At 34.8% G+C, this 17,385-nt stretch overlaps 1 protein-coding gene across 3 annotated transcripts in view; it reads right to left on the bottom strand.

Annotated features, from left to right (window-relative positions):
* The window catches only part of RPS6KC1 (ribosomal protein S6 kinase C1), a 142,702-nt gene that overhangs the window by 105,494 nt on the left and 19,823 nt on the right, over positions 1 to 17,385 (bottom strand). For all 3 annotated transcript variants that reach the window (XM_006193290.3, XM_014566511.2, XM_014566512.2), the window contains one exon: positions 3,131 to 3,246. In XM_006193290.3, coding sequence (XP_006193352.1) covers positions 3,131 to 3,246 — 116 coding nt within the window. The remainder of the gene's footprint in view (positions 1 to 3,130; positions 3,247 to 17,385) is intronic.

Below are 17,385 nucleotides of genomic sequence, written 5' to 3'. Positions count from 1 at the left end.
GGTAAATCAAAGGAAAATGGTCAAAACAATATTTGAGACCTCTGGAAACTGACCAAAAACATAAAGCAAACGAGTAAGTGGCTACTTATGAAAAACCACAGATCCACAGGTAAGAACTGTGGGAGTCTATGGCATCCTTGCCTGGGGTTGCTCCCATCTTCCATCCCAGCTCTGGGTTGCCATGGTAATTGTACAATGGAAAGCAAGACTTAAAAATCAGCAGATTCACTTGCAGAGAGGCTGGCATAATTTAGACTTAAGCACAGGAAAGAAGTCCACCCCAAACAGTGTTATCAATAATAGTAGCAGTCTCAGTGCCAAACAAATGGCAAGGAACAGTGGCTTAGCAAGCATGAAGTTGCAGTAAGCAAAGGACCAGCACATAGTCAGACATTTAACAGGGAGATCCAGAAAATAACACAGCCATAAGGATTCTTAATAAGCTCCCTACCTATCTATCTGTGCAGGAAGAACCGAAAAGGGATCAAGCTATCTGCAAATCCCTGGACAAGCACCATGGGATCGTGCACAGGCAAAAGGACATGCAAGAAATCCCACAAGATAAAAACTAGGGCAAACTTAAAAACTGTTTGAACTTTGAAAACACACAAAGAATCATGAGCATAAGGGAGAAGCATATATGAAACAAAGTGTTTAATTATAAGCAAAGACCAATCATTGACTGGTTACCCCTGTATAAGCATAGCTTGGGTGAGGTTTAAATATACAGTAAAAAATTTTTTCCTAAAATTAAATTAAATTTTTTAAATGAAAAATTACAGTAAAAATTTAAAACTGAGCAGAGATACTAGCAGTCACACACTGCATAACAAAACAGGCTCAAAAGATTTAGTACAGACATGTTACTAAATCCACTAACAAAACAACAACAATTCTCAGGGGAAAAAAAATCAGAAACAGAGTTGCTACAATGTATTAACCAAAATTTTCAGGTTTCAACAACAAAATTATAAGACACACAAAGAAACAGTAAAGTGTGTGCACCATACACAGGAGAAAAGAGTCAACAGAAACTAAGACTGAGGGGTCAAAGATATTGGACTCAGAAGCAAATTCTTCAAAGCAGCTACATATAATTTTGTTCAAATAACTGAAGAAAATCATTATTAAAGAGTTAAAGGAGGAGGGTGGGAAGGCATAGACAGGATTTCAAAATTGTAGAATAGATTAACAAGATTATACTGTATAGCACAGGGAAATATACACAAGATCTTATGGTAGCACACAGAGAAAAAAATGTGACAATGAATATATAAATGTTCATGCATAACTGAAAAATCGTACTCTACACTGGAATTTGACACAACATTGTAAAATGATTATAAATCAATAAAAAATGTTAAAAAAAAAAAAGAGTTAAAGGAAAGGGGAAGGGTATAGCTTAGTGGTAGAGTACATGCCTAGAAGGCATGAGGTCCTAGGTTCAATACTTAGTACCTCCATTAAAATACGTAAATAAAATCTCTCCCCACAAATGCAGTGCTGTATGTCAATTACATCTTAATAAAATTGGAAGGAAAAAAATTTTTTAAAAAGAAAGGAAAGTATGATGGCTATGACTCATGAAACAGCAAATATAAATAAACACAAATTATTAAAAAAGAACCAAATGAAGCATTATTCATACTAGCCAAAAGTGGAGACAATCCAAATGTCTATCAACTGATGAATGGATACACAAAATGTGGTATATTCATACCCACGTAATAGAATATTATTCAGCCATAAAAAAGGACTTAAGTACTACTACATGCTACAACATATATGAAACTTGAAAGCATTAAGCTATGTGAAACAAGTCAGAATGAACAGCTAATTTTTATTTAAATTGTTCAAAGGCTATGATCTAACTTCTATATCCCTTCTTTACCCCTTGGCATGTGTTAATGTGCAAGACTGCCTTTCACAATTTCTATAAAGCAATATTCTTCTTGCTTAATAATGCTGACTTTTTCTATAAGCATAGATTCCATGTCACACAGAAACAGCTATACATAGCAAAAAGCTAAATACTGTACCAATTTGACTTGGCCTTCTATCCTAAAGATCTGCATTAGTTCTTAAGCAGAATCCAAATTCATCATCTCAGCCTAGTTTGCACAGTAATGAAAAATTAAGCAAAAAAGACAATCAGCAGGAATCCTATTGTTACTACAAACTTTTCTCTTACTATTTCTATTTCTAAGTCATAAGTTTGTAGTATCTTTCAAAAGATTAACTTTCTTCAGTAAATTAAAATCGGTCATAAAAAATAAACTCCTTTTGTAGATACTTTGGTAAGATCCTTTTGCAAGATGTTCATATACTTTGCTGCCTATATGTTCTAAGAAATTACATTTATACAATTCAGTACAGTTTTAGTTAAAGGAAAAAATAATTATGGCACTATCACTAAGCTTTTTTCTAGAAAGCTGAATGCAATTAGAAAATTAAGACATCAATATTATAAACAAAGACATTGATATTAACCGACAACCAGCACAGGTTTAGTACAAAATAAACTAGAAAATTACTATTAAAAATGACAATGAACCCAGCATGAAGACATGTCAAGAAACTTAAAACACTAATATGCAAAGATCTCTGGTAATACAATTTGTATTAGTCCACCTATTTAAGTTGTACAGTGACTATTTTTGTTCTATCTTTACACAAATTAGTATAATTAGAACAAATTTAAAATGGACTTATACTGGTCTCTGTCCAAAAAGAAGACTATCACCGAAAAGGCACCTCAAAAAGTGATAACTCCTGGAGTTTCACATTTAAATATCTTAATGTATTTTGATTATGATGGAGTGCATTAGAAAATCTCTAAGCCCTTTGCATCCACTTTTTTGTATCTGTGGAAGGCAGCTATGCTCACCACTTTACCACCAACACCTCTTTTTTTTGTATCTGTGAATCAAACGTCGTATACCTTTGTATATCAAAAATAGAAGACATGACATAGACATCGTTATTGAGCTATTCTACTTATTTTAGTGAATAATGAAATTCAAAAGTAAATGACATTTTCTGTTAAAAAAGGATTGAATCTTGTTTCACTACAAATTAGAAAACAAAAGGATTTAATATAGTACAAAACATTTCAGAAAGACTACCAAACCTTGAAAAAATCTTCCAGCTGTTTACTGTTATAGAGAGCAGGAATGTTGGCAGAGAACTGTAGCAGATCTTCAGCACACTGTCTCCTCTCTTCAATAACACTTTCATCAAATCGCCCTAGAATTAAACGAGAAAATCAACACTTAAAGAAAGAAAAACCAAATGCTAGTTCTTAATAGTTTGTGTTCACAGTTTAGAAAAGCAGGCCTATCCCTGCCTGTTTGCTGTGCTTATCGTGCAGTCTTCAAAGTCAAATCTAGTCTCTGCCACTGGAATCAGTAGTGCTCCCACCAGAAAAGAAAAGTGTTTTCGATAAAACAAGAGGCAGAGGTGTCAACTAGTAAATAAACAGTGCAGTCATAACAAAAAGCCTGTCAATATAAAAAACTCACCATTTAAGAACCTGGCAATTTGAAACTGAAGTTGAAAAGAGAATTAGAAAGAACTCAAATGGTTTTCTATAGTAATTTAATACTGTAATTACTCATATAATTTTCCCTTTCCCACTCTTTTTGATTTATAAAGGAGTTGAAGAGAGGAAATTATGAGAACATCTGTATATCAGTGGGGTCAAAAGCTTCAGCTTGAAGCAAAAAGCTTTCAAGCCAAATTCCATGTGTGGTGCTGTCAGCGTATATGAAAGCATGCTTGTGAGAAAAAGGAAAATACACACAGCGGCAGTGAGTTCTGGTTTAAAGGTGATCAAAAGATGGTTTTCATAGAATTTTTTTTAATGATATATATACAATTTGAATGCTAAGACATTTCCAAACATGATCATTTTGGACTACTCTCAGATCAGAATTACCGGTGGCATCTGTCACATGCCATGTATCATACTGATTGCCATTTAGATTTTTAAAAATTCAAAATCAAAAGAGTAGTACATCCCACACTTTTTAAGTGGCTTTGCAAAATGTTAATAGAAAACTGAGGCATAAAGATATTGCTAGTTATATCATCCAAGGCAAGAATTCGAAACTGAACCACTAAATACCTCAGCTCAATGTGTCTCATGCTTATAGTGAATAACTAAAAGATACTCATGATCATAACTAAAAGAAATGGCTTCAGAGTTATAGACTTGGGTTCAAACTACTTGTTCTAGCATTCACCAGCTATAAAACCTTAGGCGGATTATTTCCTAGTTTATAAAATGGGGAAAATGAACAACGTACTTAAAACAAACAGCTCCATACCAGGCACAAAGTAAGCACTTAATAAACCATAGTGTCTTTGAATATTCAAGTTTACTATCACAGTGTCTAGCATACAGAACATGCTGACAATCTATTTTTGTTGACTGTATGAGTGAATAATAAAAACTTAAAAAAACTTTCTAACACAAAGAATGACCTTCTAGTGGAACATTCTATCCTAGAAGATAGTCATTTTCCACTAATAAAAACTTTTAATAAAGTGGCAATCAATTAGAGGATCCCTAACATCCGTATGCTACTTTACTTATTATGGGATAGGTTGCCAGTTGCTATCCCAATATCTGTTCTCACCTTCTTTCTAAGTAAAACAATCCCCAATTCCTAACTAGGTACATGGTAGCCCTGAGTAGGAAAAAAAAAAAGACAATAATTTCCAGTTTCTCTTGCAGTATACATGTGGACATGGACTAAATTCTGGCCAATAACATATTAACAAAAGTTATTTTGCAGCTTCCCAAAAAGCTCTTTTAACAGACAACTGATATACACCCTCTTTTCCTGGCCTCCCTCTTTTTCTTCTATCTCCTTTTCCCTTTCCAGGAAGGACTATGACATGGGAGGTTAAATGACAGAGCAGTAATGTAGGAGCTTGGATTCCTGATTACTGTGGAGCTGCCCTGCCTGAAGCTACCTCCAGATCTTATGCCATGAGAAAGAAATTGAAGTCTACTTGGTTGTAAATTTTGTCACAAGTAAGCAAATCTAATACAATCCATTTTGCCAGATCTGCTTTTCTGTTAGTTCCCAGTTTATACAAAACAATTAAATTCTCCCAATGACAAAAACATATCTAAAATGATACTGCTAGCTTACCTATTAAAAATACTATCTGGAAACAAACTTCCAAGAGCCATAATATGTAGAGCAAATTCTCTGGCCTGAAAACAATCTAAGATATTCAATCTTGGGGAAAAACCATTGGCTAAGTATGTTAAAATGACAGCCAAATGTCCATTATTCCTTCTTTTGCCTAAATAAGAAATTAAGTATGCATCAGTGCTTATGATTATTGTCCAAAATATTTATCCTTTAAACAAAAAAGTAAACTGCTATGCCTGTAATTAATATTAGTAATTTTGTAAACATCTGTAATCTTAGAACAGAAATCCAGAAAATGCATACATTATATTATGCTTCAACCCACAAGACCACCTGATACTATCTTTATTTTTTTTCCTGATACTATCTTTAAATGAATTATTTGTTGAGAAATTTTAATAAAAAAACTTCCTAATATTTGATGACATCTTAAAAAACTCTTACCTACTACCTGAAACAAATCCATAAAAATTTGGCTGCTGTAATCCTAGTGTGAGCAATGACTCATCCCACCTCCTTATTAAACTAGATTAAAAATGCTTAAGCAATGAATATATCAACTTCTAAATAGAATAAATATGTCAAAAGTGCATCTTTGTTATATTTCTATTGATCTATGCATTTCTGCTCCACTAATCTTGGACAAGCAGAGATGAATTAGAACATTTTTCAGAGTGGAGTACAGCCAAAAATAAAGGCCAATGCATTAAAAGGTTCAATTACACTGAATCCTATCATCAGAACAAATATGATCAAAGAACATGCTCACTTCTTTGTTCCTAAGATATTTCAGAATAACAAAAAAAAAAAAAAAAACAGTATTGGTAGCATAGACAAAGAGAAGCAGATGAATTTTAATGCAATAACTACTGGCCCTACTATATGAAACAAAGCTATCTAATTTGAAAATTAAACTAAAAAGTAGCAAGATTCAACAGTAATCCTAAAGGGAGACAACACCCTAGTGGCTATCCTCAAATTGTTAATCTTTTCATATCATTAAAACTTCAGTTAAAAAACAATAATGAGAAATCATAAACAAGAACTTCTCTTTTAAATTTCCATTCACAGAGTCAGTGTTTATTTTCCTGTGAACAGAGTAGAAAAATTACAGCTAATTTACGATAGAAAATGTAAAAAAAATTTTTCCTAAGGTTTATTATGCAATATTATATACTATATATTATAAACTATGCACCATATTATTTGTGTGTGAGTGTGTATATATTATCTTTCAATCACTCCATCACTCCCTAAATTACTCAACAACGGTTTGTTATTAAAAGCTGTGGAAGGAAAACCAACTTCAAACATTCTAACTAAGCTGGTAAATTAACAGAAATAAAGACTCTCCCTCTTTGATTTACAAGCTACCTTTGAGATTTTTATGTTTTTTAGTTATGTAGAACAACTCCTGAAAGCAGAGTTTACAACTTTTTAAAAATACAAATGTCAGTGACCAAAAACTGGTTATTCAAAACTGTAAGTTATCCTTGGCCACTATGAACCCAACATGAAAAGCCTGGTGCTCTTAACTGTGTTAAAAATTCATTCACAGAGGAAAAAGAAAAAGAGAGAGGTCAAGGTTCTCAGGTGTGAGTTCCCTCTACTCTACCGCACCAAGAACATACCTCTGGTTAAACAAGTTGGATTTATGACTCCTTGCAACTAAGGAGAATATATACTATGAGGAATCCTGGGGCATTAGAGGGTAATAGAAAGGACTTAACAGGATTTGAGCTTGTGATAGGTGCTGCTGGGAGAGGTTCAAAGAAATGGGGCTTTGCTTGCCTTGGTTTGGATGCTGTCAGGAAGTAGGAGTAATTCTATGATTCTATTAATTCTAATTCTATGACTCTATGATTTTAATAAATCTTACTATGAGGCAAGAAGAATGAAGAGAGGTTAACACTGTGATTTATCAGGGTAACTAGAATGAAAATATGCTTGATCATTTTTGTGACTTGAACAATGTTATGTTTTTACGAGTGTTCAGACATGATTACAGTGTGGTCTTGTTTTTGTCTTGATCCAAGGATACAGAGTGGCCTTGTCTAATGTTCCTGTTTTGTGAAACTGTTTATGTTCAACAGGAGAATAATTCAGCCTAGCTGTGACTGTCAGGCCAACACTAAGAAACACGAAGGTCAACCAAATAGGTAGTGGCAGGACAGTTCTTTGTTAGATCTGTCTGGAGCTGCTTTTCCCTTTCTCACAAGAAATCATACTGTGACAAGAGATATAACAAAAAAAATTTAATCATGAGAAAACATCAGATCAAGATTATGAAACCTACAAAACAACTGTTTTATACTCGTTAAAAATGTCAATGTCATGAAAGACAAAAAAATGCGTAAGGAACACTCTAAAGAAACAAACCTAGAGGCATGATCCTGGATCATAAAAAAAAAATCTTAAAAAAAAATTTTTAGAACAACTGGAGAAATCTGAATACGGACTGTAAACTTGATAATATTATTACATCAATGTTAAATTTCTTTAGTGTGATATGGTATTATGATTATAGGGAAAATACGGGAAGTAGGGACGAAATGTCACAATATCTGCAACTTATTCTCTAATGATTCAGGAAAACAATGATACATACATACACACACACAGATAAAGAAAAATGTGGCAAATTGTTAACCAGTGAAATTGGGCAAAAGGTATATAAGTGTTCACTATACTATTCTTTGGGGTCTTTCTGTAAATTTGAAAATTTTAAAAACTGGAGAAAAATAAAGTGAGTTAAGTGTCATACTGGTGAGATGTTGAACCATAAGGTAAAAACAACTAACTCAGCCTAAAGGAAACAGAGTCGGGGCAGGGGGAGAGAAGGAGAGAGCGAGCTCAAAGTCTGAAAGGTTAACCAGAAACTTCTCAGGGGAACAGTGCAACACTAAAGAAGAAGACACAAGAGAGTGCGGTACAAAGAGGAATGGCAAACTGAGCTACAGATGAGAGCTAACAACAGCTGACGTGTGTCAACCACTGAGCTACACACCCTGTGGATATAATCCTCAGAACAGGAAGCTATAATCCTAATCTCACCAATAACAAAATAGGTTCAGATGTGAATTTGTACAGGATAGCACCTCTAGTAAACAGTGGAAGGAAAATTTGGGCCTCAATCTAATTCCAAAAGGCATGTTCTTTTCACTGTAACACTAGAAACAGTAACTACATATCCGATAGTTCTATAAATTACAACTGGACTACTCTCTTTCGCAGCTGAGGCTTACATACTACAAATGTTAGACTAGCTACAAAGACAGATGATTAACCAACAATTCCCTCCACACACTCACAGCTGCTGCCTGCAGGGTTCACTGCAGTTGTAAGTATTACAAATGGTCTGTAGCACTTACTGAAAGAGATAAATTGCTTACTTACTAAGATTAATAAGAAACTTTCACTCTTTAATATATAAGGATGTGGAGAAAAGCTGAAGATAATCCATTAGGAACAGACAATGACAGCTAAGAACCTCAACCAATTTAGAAGCCACTCCCTTTCACCCAGTGACAAGCTTTTTATCTGTATATCTCTCAACATTGAAGTTACAGTTACTTGGGCGCAGTTAAATTCCACAGTACAGAGGGTATAAGGCAGAAAGTCAAAATATCCCTCCTCCCACACCATCACAGGTTACACACATTAGGTACATCACCACACAAATATGATGTCTATTTAAACACAAATGGGATCTTACTAAATATATTGCTATGTAACATTTGTTTTCTCTATCTTAAAAATATATCCTGGACATCTTTCCTTATCAGTGTATCTCAAACAGCTGCAGAATTCTATTAACTGGCTAAATTATGGCACATCCATACAACCACATATTAAGAAAATTCAGTTTCAGTTCTCTTGTATTGAAAACTGCAGATGAAACTCGTGTGTATGTACCTATATTCAAAATTGCAATGAAACTCGTGTGTAGGTACCTATATGAGTGTTCATAAATGTGTTGTGTGTTCTCGAAGTGTGGTCCACAGACTTCTGGGGGCCCCCGATGGCCTTTCAAGAGATCAACAAGGTCAAAACCATTTTCATGGTAATACCAAGACAGAGGTTGCATTTTTCACCACATTGACATTTGCACTGATAATATAAAACCCAAGGCAGTAAAACTACTGACCTCTTGGCATGAACCAAGACAATGGCACCAAACTATGCATACTAGTAATCATATTCCTTACTGCCACTCACTCATACACATTTTTAATGCCAATTTCACGTAAGAATGTCCTTGGTAAAGCAGTAAAAATTATTGACTTTATTAAACCTCAATCCCTTGAGGCTATTTCTTTTTAAAAGTCTGTGGGGGGGAGGAAAAACTATAACTACTCAGACTTGGACATTTGGCAGATTTTTTTTTCTTTTTTTTTTTTTGTAATTGAATCCTCTTCTTTATTTTGCCATAACCCTCATGCAAAGAACTTAAAATCTTCATTCTACTCTGAGTAATTTCCTTTTCTTTCATTTTTCACTTTTATTAGATACAATTGATACAATTTGAGCACATTACAATATATTGCATGTAAATACATATATATGATATGCTGCAAATATTTTTTAATTTACATATATGTACTGTTCATTGCTTCTAAGAATAGTTTAGAGCTTTAGCTTTTTAAACTTACATGGTTATCAAAGGAATAAAGCCAACCACAAAATAAGAATCAACAGAATGCAGTAATCCAATCATAAAGGACAGTCAAATGTGCTTACACATCTTCAAGAAATCAATCATCTAAGTTATAAATAGTTGGTAGTTCACCTGTGTCCTTTTTTTTTTTTTCAGATTCCACATGTAAGTGATATTATATGGCATTTTTCTTTCTCTTTCTGGCTTGGCAGATATTTTCTTACAAATAAACAAAGTGAGCCTGCCACTTCAAGGAAAACAATAAATGGCATCATTGTCAGTGAAGAAATTCAAGCTGTCGAGTGACTATGAGCTTAACAGCTTCCCAGTACTTAAAAAATGTCCTTTAGAAATCTGTGGTGATATTGACAACTTTTTGAAATTAAATAATGAAATGGGTGCACATATGTAAAACCTGTATAACTCAGGGGACCAACATTTTTCAAATGATCAATGCACGATGTTACAAGCTCATGCCTTAAGTAAAGGATCCATTCAAATCTAAGACAGACCAATGGATTTTAATATGACAAAGTACCAAAGGCTCACTGATGGGGTTTCAGATTCCATAATGCAACTAAACCTTTAAGAAATGACCACTGTCTACTCAGCCATGAAAAAGAATGAAACGTTGCCATCTGTAACAACACGGATGGACCTGGGGTGTATCATGCTTAGTGAAATAAGTCAGACAGAGAAAGACAAAAACTGTATGTTTTCATTTATATGTGGAAACTAAAAAATAAAACAAACAAATGAATATAACAAAACAGAAACAGACTCACAGATACTTAGAACAAACTAGTGGTTAGCAGTGGGGAGAGGGTGAGAGGAGGGGCAAGACAGGGGAAGGGGATTAAGAGGTACAAACTATTAGGTATAAATTAAATAAGATACAGCACAGAGAACATATGCAACTCTCTATAATAACTTCAAATAGAGTATAATCTATAAAAATATCAAATCACTATGTCATACACCTGAAACTATTACAATGTTGTAAATCAACTATATACTTCAATGATAAAAATAAGGAAATTACCATAAACTTTGCTGTATCAAAGAAGAATATCTTATCTGAAAAGCTATTAAAATACTCCTCCCTTTTTCAATTACATCATTTGTGTGACCCTACATTTTCTTCATATACTACAAGCACAGCTATCACCACAGATGGATCCAGAAGCAGACAGAAGAATCAGCGGTCTTCTAATCCAGGCAGTGGAGATTCGCAAATGTAAACTAATACTACTCTTCACTTTTTTTTTTTTTTTGCTTTGGAAAAATCATTTTTCGTAAAAATATTAACATGTAAATGTATTTTTATTCTTAATCTAATACAGTAACACTTTTAAACTTCTAGTACGATAAATATTAATTGAATACAACCACATAAACAACAGTTGTTCAAGCTGCTTGATTATTTTTAAGAGTGTCATGGAGACTTCTGAAGCCAAAATGTGTAATAATCACTGATAAATATTGCCTAGTAAAATTTACTAAGAGCAGAATTCTAGGAAAAGATATATTTCAAAGTGTCCTCCCCAAAACCGTGCAACTTCATACTCTTCCTAGTTTGTATCTATTTCCCCAAACTAGGTATAATCAAGCGTTTAAATTCCTGCCATGGGATTTAATTTTAACGAAATCATTGCCTATAACTACTCCAGCTCTTAAGTTTTAACTCATTCTTTCTTTTTCAATTTATCTAATGCCCAGAGTGGTCTCTGCGGCAGCCAGAGTCCAGCCAAAAAATGGAATCCACATAGCAATTTGAACAGGGAAAGTCTTATAAAGAAGTATTAACTATTTACCTAGGATTAACTACTAAGAAGGAACAGAAGAGAACTCTAAGGAATAACCTAGGGTGAAAGGAGAGAAGCAAAGGGAGTACTTGTAAGGGGTGCCTCCTCTCCAAGGCTGGAACTCAGATCTCATGGAGACTGTGGTGGCAGCACACTGGGTGACAGAAGGTAGCTGGGCTACTCTAGTCACCGATGTTCCATGGTGGGAGGGCCAGTTGGTGAGCAAGGAACTGCACACTGGGACTGGCAAGCAGGAAACGCTGTTGTGCTGCCAGCAGGTGAAGGTGGAACACAGGGAGCCCCAGAGAGGAACTGACAAGAAAATTTGCTAGAGGGCTGGCACCACTGGGCATCCCACACCCAGACACCAATGGCAACAGAGAGCAAACAGGGACAGATGTAAGCCTAAACCCTGTCTCCCACGGCGTCCCTCCGATGCCCTGAATTGATTAAGAGTACACATGCCAGCTGGAAAAGCAGATTCAACAAGGTAATGAAAGGTAGATTTGGAACTAAAATGCAACAAATTGATAACTAACATAGTTTCTAATACCATTTCCCGCAAAAAGCAACCAGGGATCCATGAAGAGATGTCAGATTCCAGGGCTAGAGCACAATAAATTCAAGATGAGCACTGAATATCTTGTTATGCCTAAAAGTAAGAAGTGCTTAAAAAAAAAAAATGACAGGGTAAAGTTATAAGGATAGAAAAGTCAGAGTAATAGGGCTCCTACTGGTCAAAGCTGGGACAATTTGAGTATCAAAAAAATTAAGTACACTAATGAATTCTACACTAGTAGGGAAAAAACAGGTATATGAGTCCAAATAAGTAGTGGATAGATGAATAACTATAGAGCTAGATATAATACATGGACATACAAATGCACAGCTGTATAAATGGATACATAGATACAGGTTAAAAAGCATAGGTACAAAGATACAGAGATACCTAAAGCAAGAAGGAAGGAAAATCGCTAATGTAGAAGGGATGCTGGAATTGGAAAAATCATTATTTTGTAGCCATCATGCAAACATTCATTCATGAAGGAATCAACGGATGCTAAACCCAAAGGGCAATCTTGTAAAAGAGCAGGATATCCTCATGATCTTAAGTTTTGGAGGAAAGGTAAGGAGGGAGGAAGGAAGGTGAATATGTAGTACGCGATAATCTGGAAAATGGCCCCAAAGATACCAGGTCCTAATTCCTAACTTCTAAATGATACTTTATTTGGACAAAGAGTCTTTGCAGATGTGATTAAGGCCGTTGAGATACAAAGATTATCTTGGATTATCAGGGTGGGCACTTAATGCCATCACAAATGTTCTTATAAGAGAGGGGCAGAAAGAGATTTCACACACACAAAGCTTCAGAGGTTTGAAGATGAAGGTGTTGAAGATTGAAGTGATGCTGTCACAAGCTAAGGAATTCACCCTGTCACCAAAAGCTGAAAGAGGCAAGGAATATATTCTTCCCTAGAGGCTCAAGACCCTTGATTTCGGACTTCTGGCCTCCAGAACCACAAAAAAGATTAAGTTCTATTGTTTTAAGCCACCACAAAAACAATTCTTCAACTTTTCTCTCCTCTCACCATGTATTAAAAGGAGCAAGAAAAAAAAAACACACTACACTTATTAAATACTCTGGCTGGAAATATCCTTGGGTACATTATCCTGTTGGTTTGGTACATTTTCTAATTTCCACATAACTATATGCAACAGTGTTGTTAAACTTCCTGCAACTGCATAAGAAAGATCCACCCCCTTCTTTAAGTTTGTAGTAATATTTACCTAATTTTCCTAAAAGTCTTATCAAAGACGAGAAGGCTTCTATTAATAGCTTCTTCAAGACACTTCAGGCCCTGACTAACACTCTCCTCAAAGCCCACAATTCATTCTAAAGCCACTCTCCACATTTTTGGTTTTTGTAATAACAGCACTCTACTTCCAGGTTAAAAAAAAATCTATTAAGTAGTTATAGCTTTATGTAACAAATTACCCCAAAACTTAGTAGCCTACAACAATAAGCATTACTATCTCACACAGCCTCTGGGGGTTAGAATCCAAAAGTGGCTTAGCTGGATGGTTCTACTCAAAGCCTCTCATGAGGCTGCAGTCAGGCTATCAACCAGCGATGGAGTCACCTGAAAGGTTTACTGGGACTAGATGAACCTGCATCTAAGTTCATTCACACGGTTGTGGCAGGTTTCAGATGCCTGCTGGGTGCTGGCTGTTGGCTCCTCGTGGGCCTTGTCATAGGCTGCTGCAGTGCCCTTACAATATGAAAGCTGGTAACCCCCAGAGCAAGTAATGAGAGAGGGAGAAAGAGAGAGAGATAACACCCCCAAAAGAGAAGCCACAGCCTTTATAACCTAATTTCAGAAATGACACACTGTCACTTTTCCTTATGCTATTGGTCACACAGACCAATCCTGGGAAGGGAATACACAAAGGTGTGAATAGTAGGAGACAAGGATTATAGGTTGTCATCTTGGAGGCTAACTACAAGAGGCATGGTCCAAATATAGAGCAAGCTAGAATGCACAATGAATTTAATTTACTGATGTAGTATAAGGAAAAAGGGCTCCATTAAAACTACATTGTCACAGTAATAATCACAATTAAGCTCAGAGAAAAAATGTAATTTTGGTACACTACTTGATATAATAATCAATAATATATACATAGCCATAATAATATAAATGTTACAGGTGATGTCTAACGAACTCCAGAATTGAAAATCATTCTATAGATTAAGTATGGAAGCATGATTACAATTATTGAACAGAATACAAATATTATCACCTTTGACAAATACTATAATACGAGCACAAATTTCAAAAGCTAAGTGGTGAAAGGAGCTAAAGAAGGATAAGGAAGGACAAACACAGTTTTAGATTCATCTTAGGGACAAATGGTACTTTCTATAGTTATGGAGTAAGAAACAGAGACATAGTCAATAAAGGAACTAAAAATATTACATAATAATACAGGGGAACAGGGGAACTGGGGTAAGTCAAATCCCTACCCACAAGAGTAAAAAGTCAATAGATAGGTCATAAGTTGTTAATCAAAGAAAAAAAGGTATAATCTTAATATTATAGATACAGAAATATACACATGATAAATAAAAAATGAAAATAGAAAAGATTAAAAGTCTATTCTCCCTAAAAGGAAAAGTGGGTGGAGGACAGGCAGAACAGAAAATTACAGCTTTTTTGGGTTTTTTTGAGGTAACACTGGTTTATAACATGTAAGCTTCATAGGTCTAACATTATAATTTGACTTCTATATATATATATAATTTTTCATCACGGCACGCTCACCACCAAAGTCCAGTTTCCATCACCATACATGTGACCCTCTTTATCCATATGGCCCTCCCCTAACTATCTTCCCCTTCTGGTAACCACCAACCTGTTCTCTGTATCTGTTTTTGTTTAGTTTTGTTTAGATTTCATGAGCGAAATCATACAGTATTTGTCTTTCTCCATCTGGCTTATTGCACTTAACATAATACTCTCTACGTCCATTAGTGTTGTTGCAAATAGCAAGACTTCATTCTTTCTCATGGCTGAGTAGTATTTGATTGTATATATATATATATATATACCACATCTTCTCTATCCATGCATCCATCAGTGGCATTAAGGTTGTTTCCATATCTTGGCTATTGTAAAAAATGCTGCAATGAATATAAGGTTGCATACATCTTTTGAAATTAGTGTTTTCATATTCTTCAGGTAATTGTTCAGAAGTGAAACAGATGAATCATATGGTATTTCTATTAATTTTTTGAGGAACTGCCATTCTGTCTTCCATGGTGGCTGCACCAATCTACATTCCCACCAACAGTAATTGAGGGTTCCCTCTTCTTCACCTCCTCTCCAACACTTTTGATAATCACCATCCCAATAGGCCTGAAGGGAGATCTTATTGGGGTTTTGGTTCACATCTCCTTAATAACTAGTGATTCTGAACATCTTTTCATGTGCCTATTGGACATCTGTATGTCTTCTTTGGAAAAAGTTCCATTCAGATTCTCTGCCTATTTTTCAATCAGGCTGTTTGTTTTGTTGTTGTTGAATTATGTAAGTTCTTTATATATTTTTACTTTGCCCTTACGAGACAGGTATGACTTACAAATATCTTCTCCCATTTTGTAGGCTGTCTTTTCATTTTGTTGATGGCTTCCTTTGCTGTGCAAAAGCTTTTTAGTTTGATGCCATCCCATTTATTTTTGCTTTTATTTCCTTTGTGTAAGGGGACATATCCAAAAATATATTGCTAAGATCAATGTCAAAGAGCACACTGCCTATGCTTTCTTCTAGGAATTTTATGGTTTCAGAACTTATATTCAAATCTTTAATCCATTTTGAGTTAATTTTTCTATATGGGTTAAGACAGTGGTCTAGTTTTGTTTTTCTGCATGGAGCTGTCCAGTTTTCCCAACACCATTTACTGAAGAGACTTTCCTTTCTATATTGTACATTCTTGGCTATTTTGTCTTAATTAGTTGTCCGTATATGTGTGGGTTTACTTCTGAGTTCTCAATTCTGTTCCATTGACCTGTGTTTTCTGTCAGTAACATGCTATTTTGATTAGTACAATTTTGTAGTTTAATTTGAAATCAGAGAATGTGATTAACGTCCAGCTTTGTTCATTTTTCTCAGGATGACTTTGGCTATTCTAGTCTTTTGTGATTCCATGCAAATTTTAGGATTTTTTTGTCCTATTTCTGTGAAAAATATTGTTCGGATTTTGATAGGGATTGCATTGAATCTGTAGATTGTTTTAGGTAATACAGACATTTTAACAATGTTAATTCTTTCAATTCATGAACATAGGATATCTTTCCATTTCTTTGTGTCTTCTTCAATTTCTTTTAACAATGTCTTAGAATTTTCAGCGTACAGATCTTTCAACTCCCTGGTTAAATTTATTTTGAGATATTTCGTTCTTTTTGTTGTGATTATAAATGGGATTGTTTTCTTAATTGCTCTTCCTACTAGGGTTCACTGTTGGTGTATAAAACTGCAACATAGTATGTTAATTTTCCACCCTATAACTTTATTGTATTTGTTTATTATTTCTAATAGTTTTTGATTAAATCTTTAGGGTTTTCTATGTATAAAATCAGGTCATCCAAAACATAGTTGCGGTTTTACTTTTTCCTTTCCAATCTGGTTGCCTTTTGTTTCTCTTCTTGACTGATTGCTTTAGCTAAGACTTCCAACACTATGCTGAATAAGAGTGGTGAGAGTGAGCATCCTTGTCTTGTTCCTGATCTTAGAAGGGTAGCTTGTAGTTTTTCACCACTGAGTATGATGTTAGCTACAGGTCTGCCGTGTATGGTCTTATTATGTTTAAGTATGTCCCTTCTTTAACCATCTTACTTCATTGAAAGTTTTTATCTAAAATAGATGTTGGAAACTGTTGAATACTTTTTCTGCATCTATTAAGATAATCATAAGATTTTTATACTTCATTTTGTTAATGTGGTGTAGAATATTAATTGATTTGCAAATACTGACCCATCCTTGCATCCCTGGAATGAAACTCACTTGATCATGGTGTATGATCAGTATGTACTGTATTTGGTTTGCTTAACATTTTGTTAAGGATTTTTGCATCTATGCTCACCAGAGATAATTTTCTTCTTTGTGTCTTGTCCTTATCTAATTTTGGTATCTAGAATTTTCTTCTTTGTGTCCTGTCCTTGTCTAGTTTTGGTATCAGAGTAATGGTGGCCTCACAA

Source organism: Camelus ferus, chromosome 23 (genome assembly GCF_009834535.1).
Source record: "Camelus ferus isolate YT-003-E chromosome 23, BCGSAC_Cfer_1.0, whole genome shotgun sequence".
Lineage (NCBI taxonomy): Eukaryota > Metazoa > Chordata > Mammalia > Artiodactyla > Camelidae > Camelus > Camelus ferus.
Note: the sequence above shows the minus strand (reverse complement) of the source record. Positions and strands in the feature narration are given on the sequence as shown.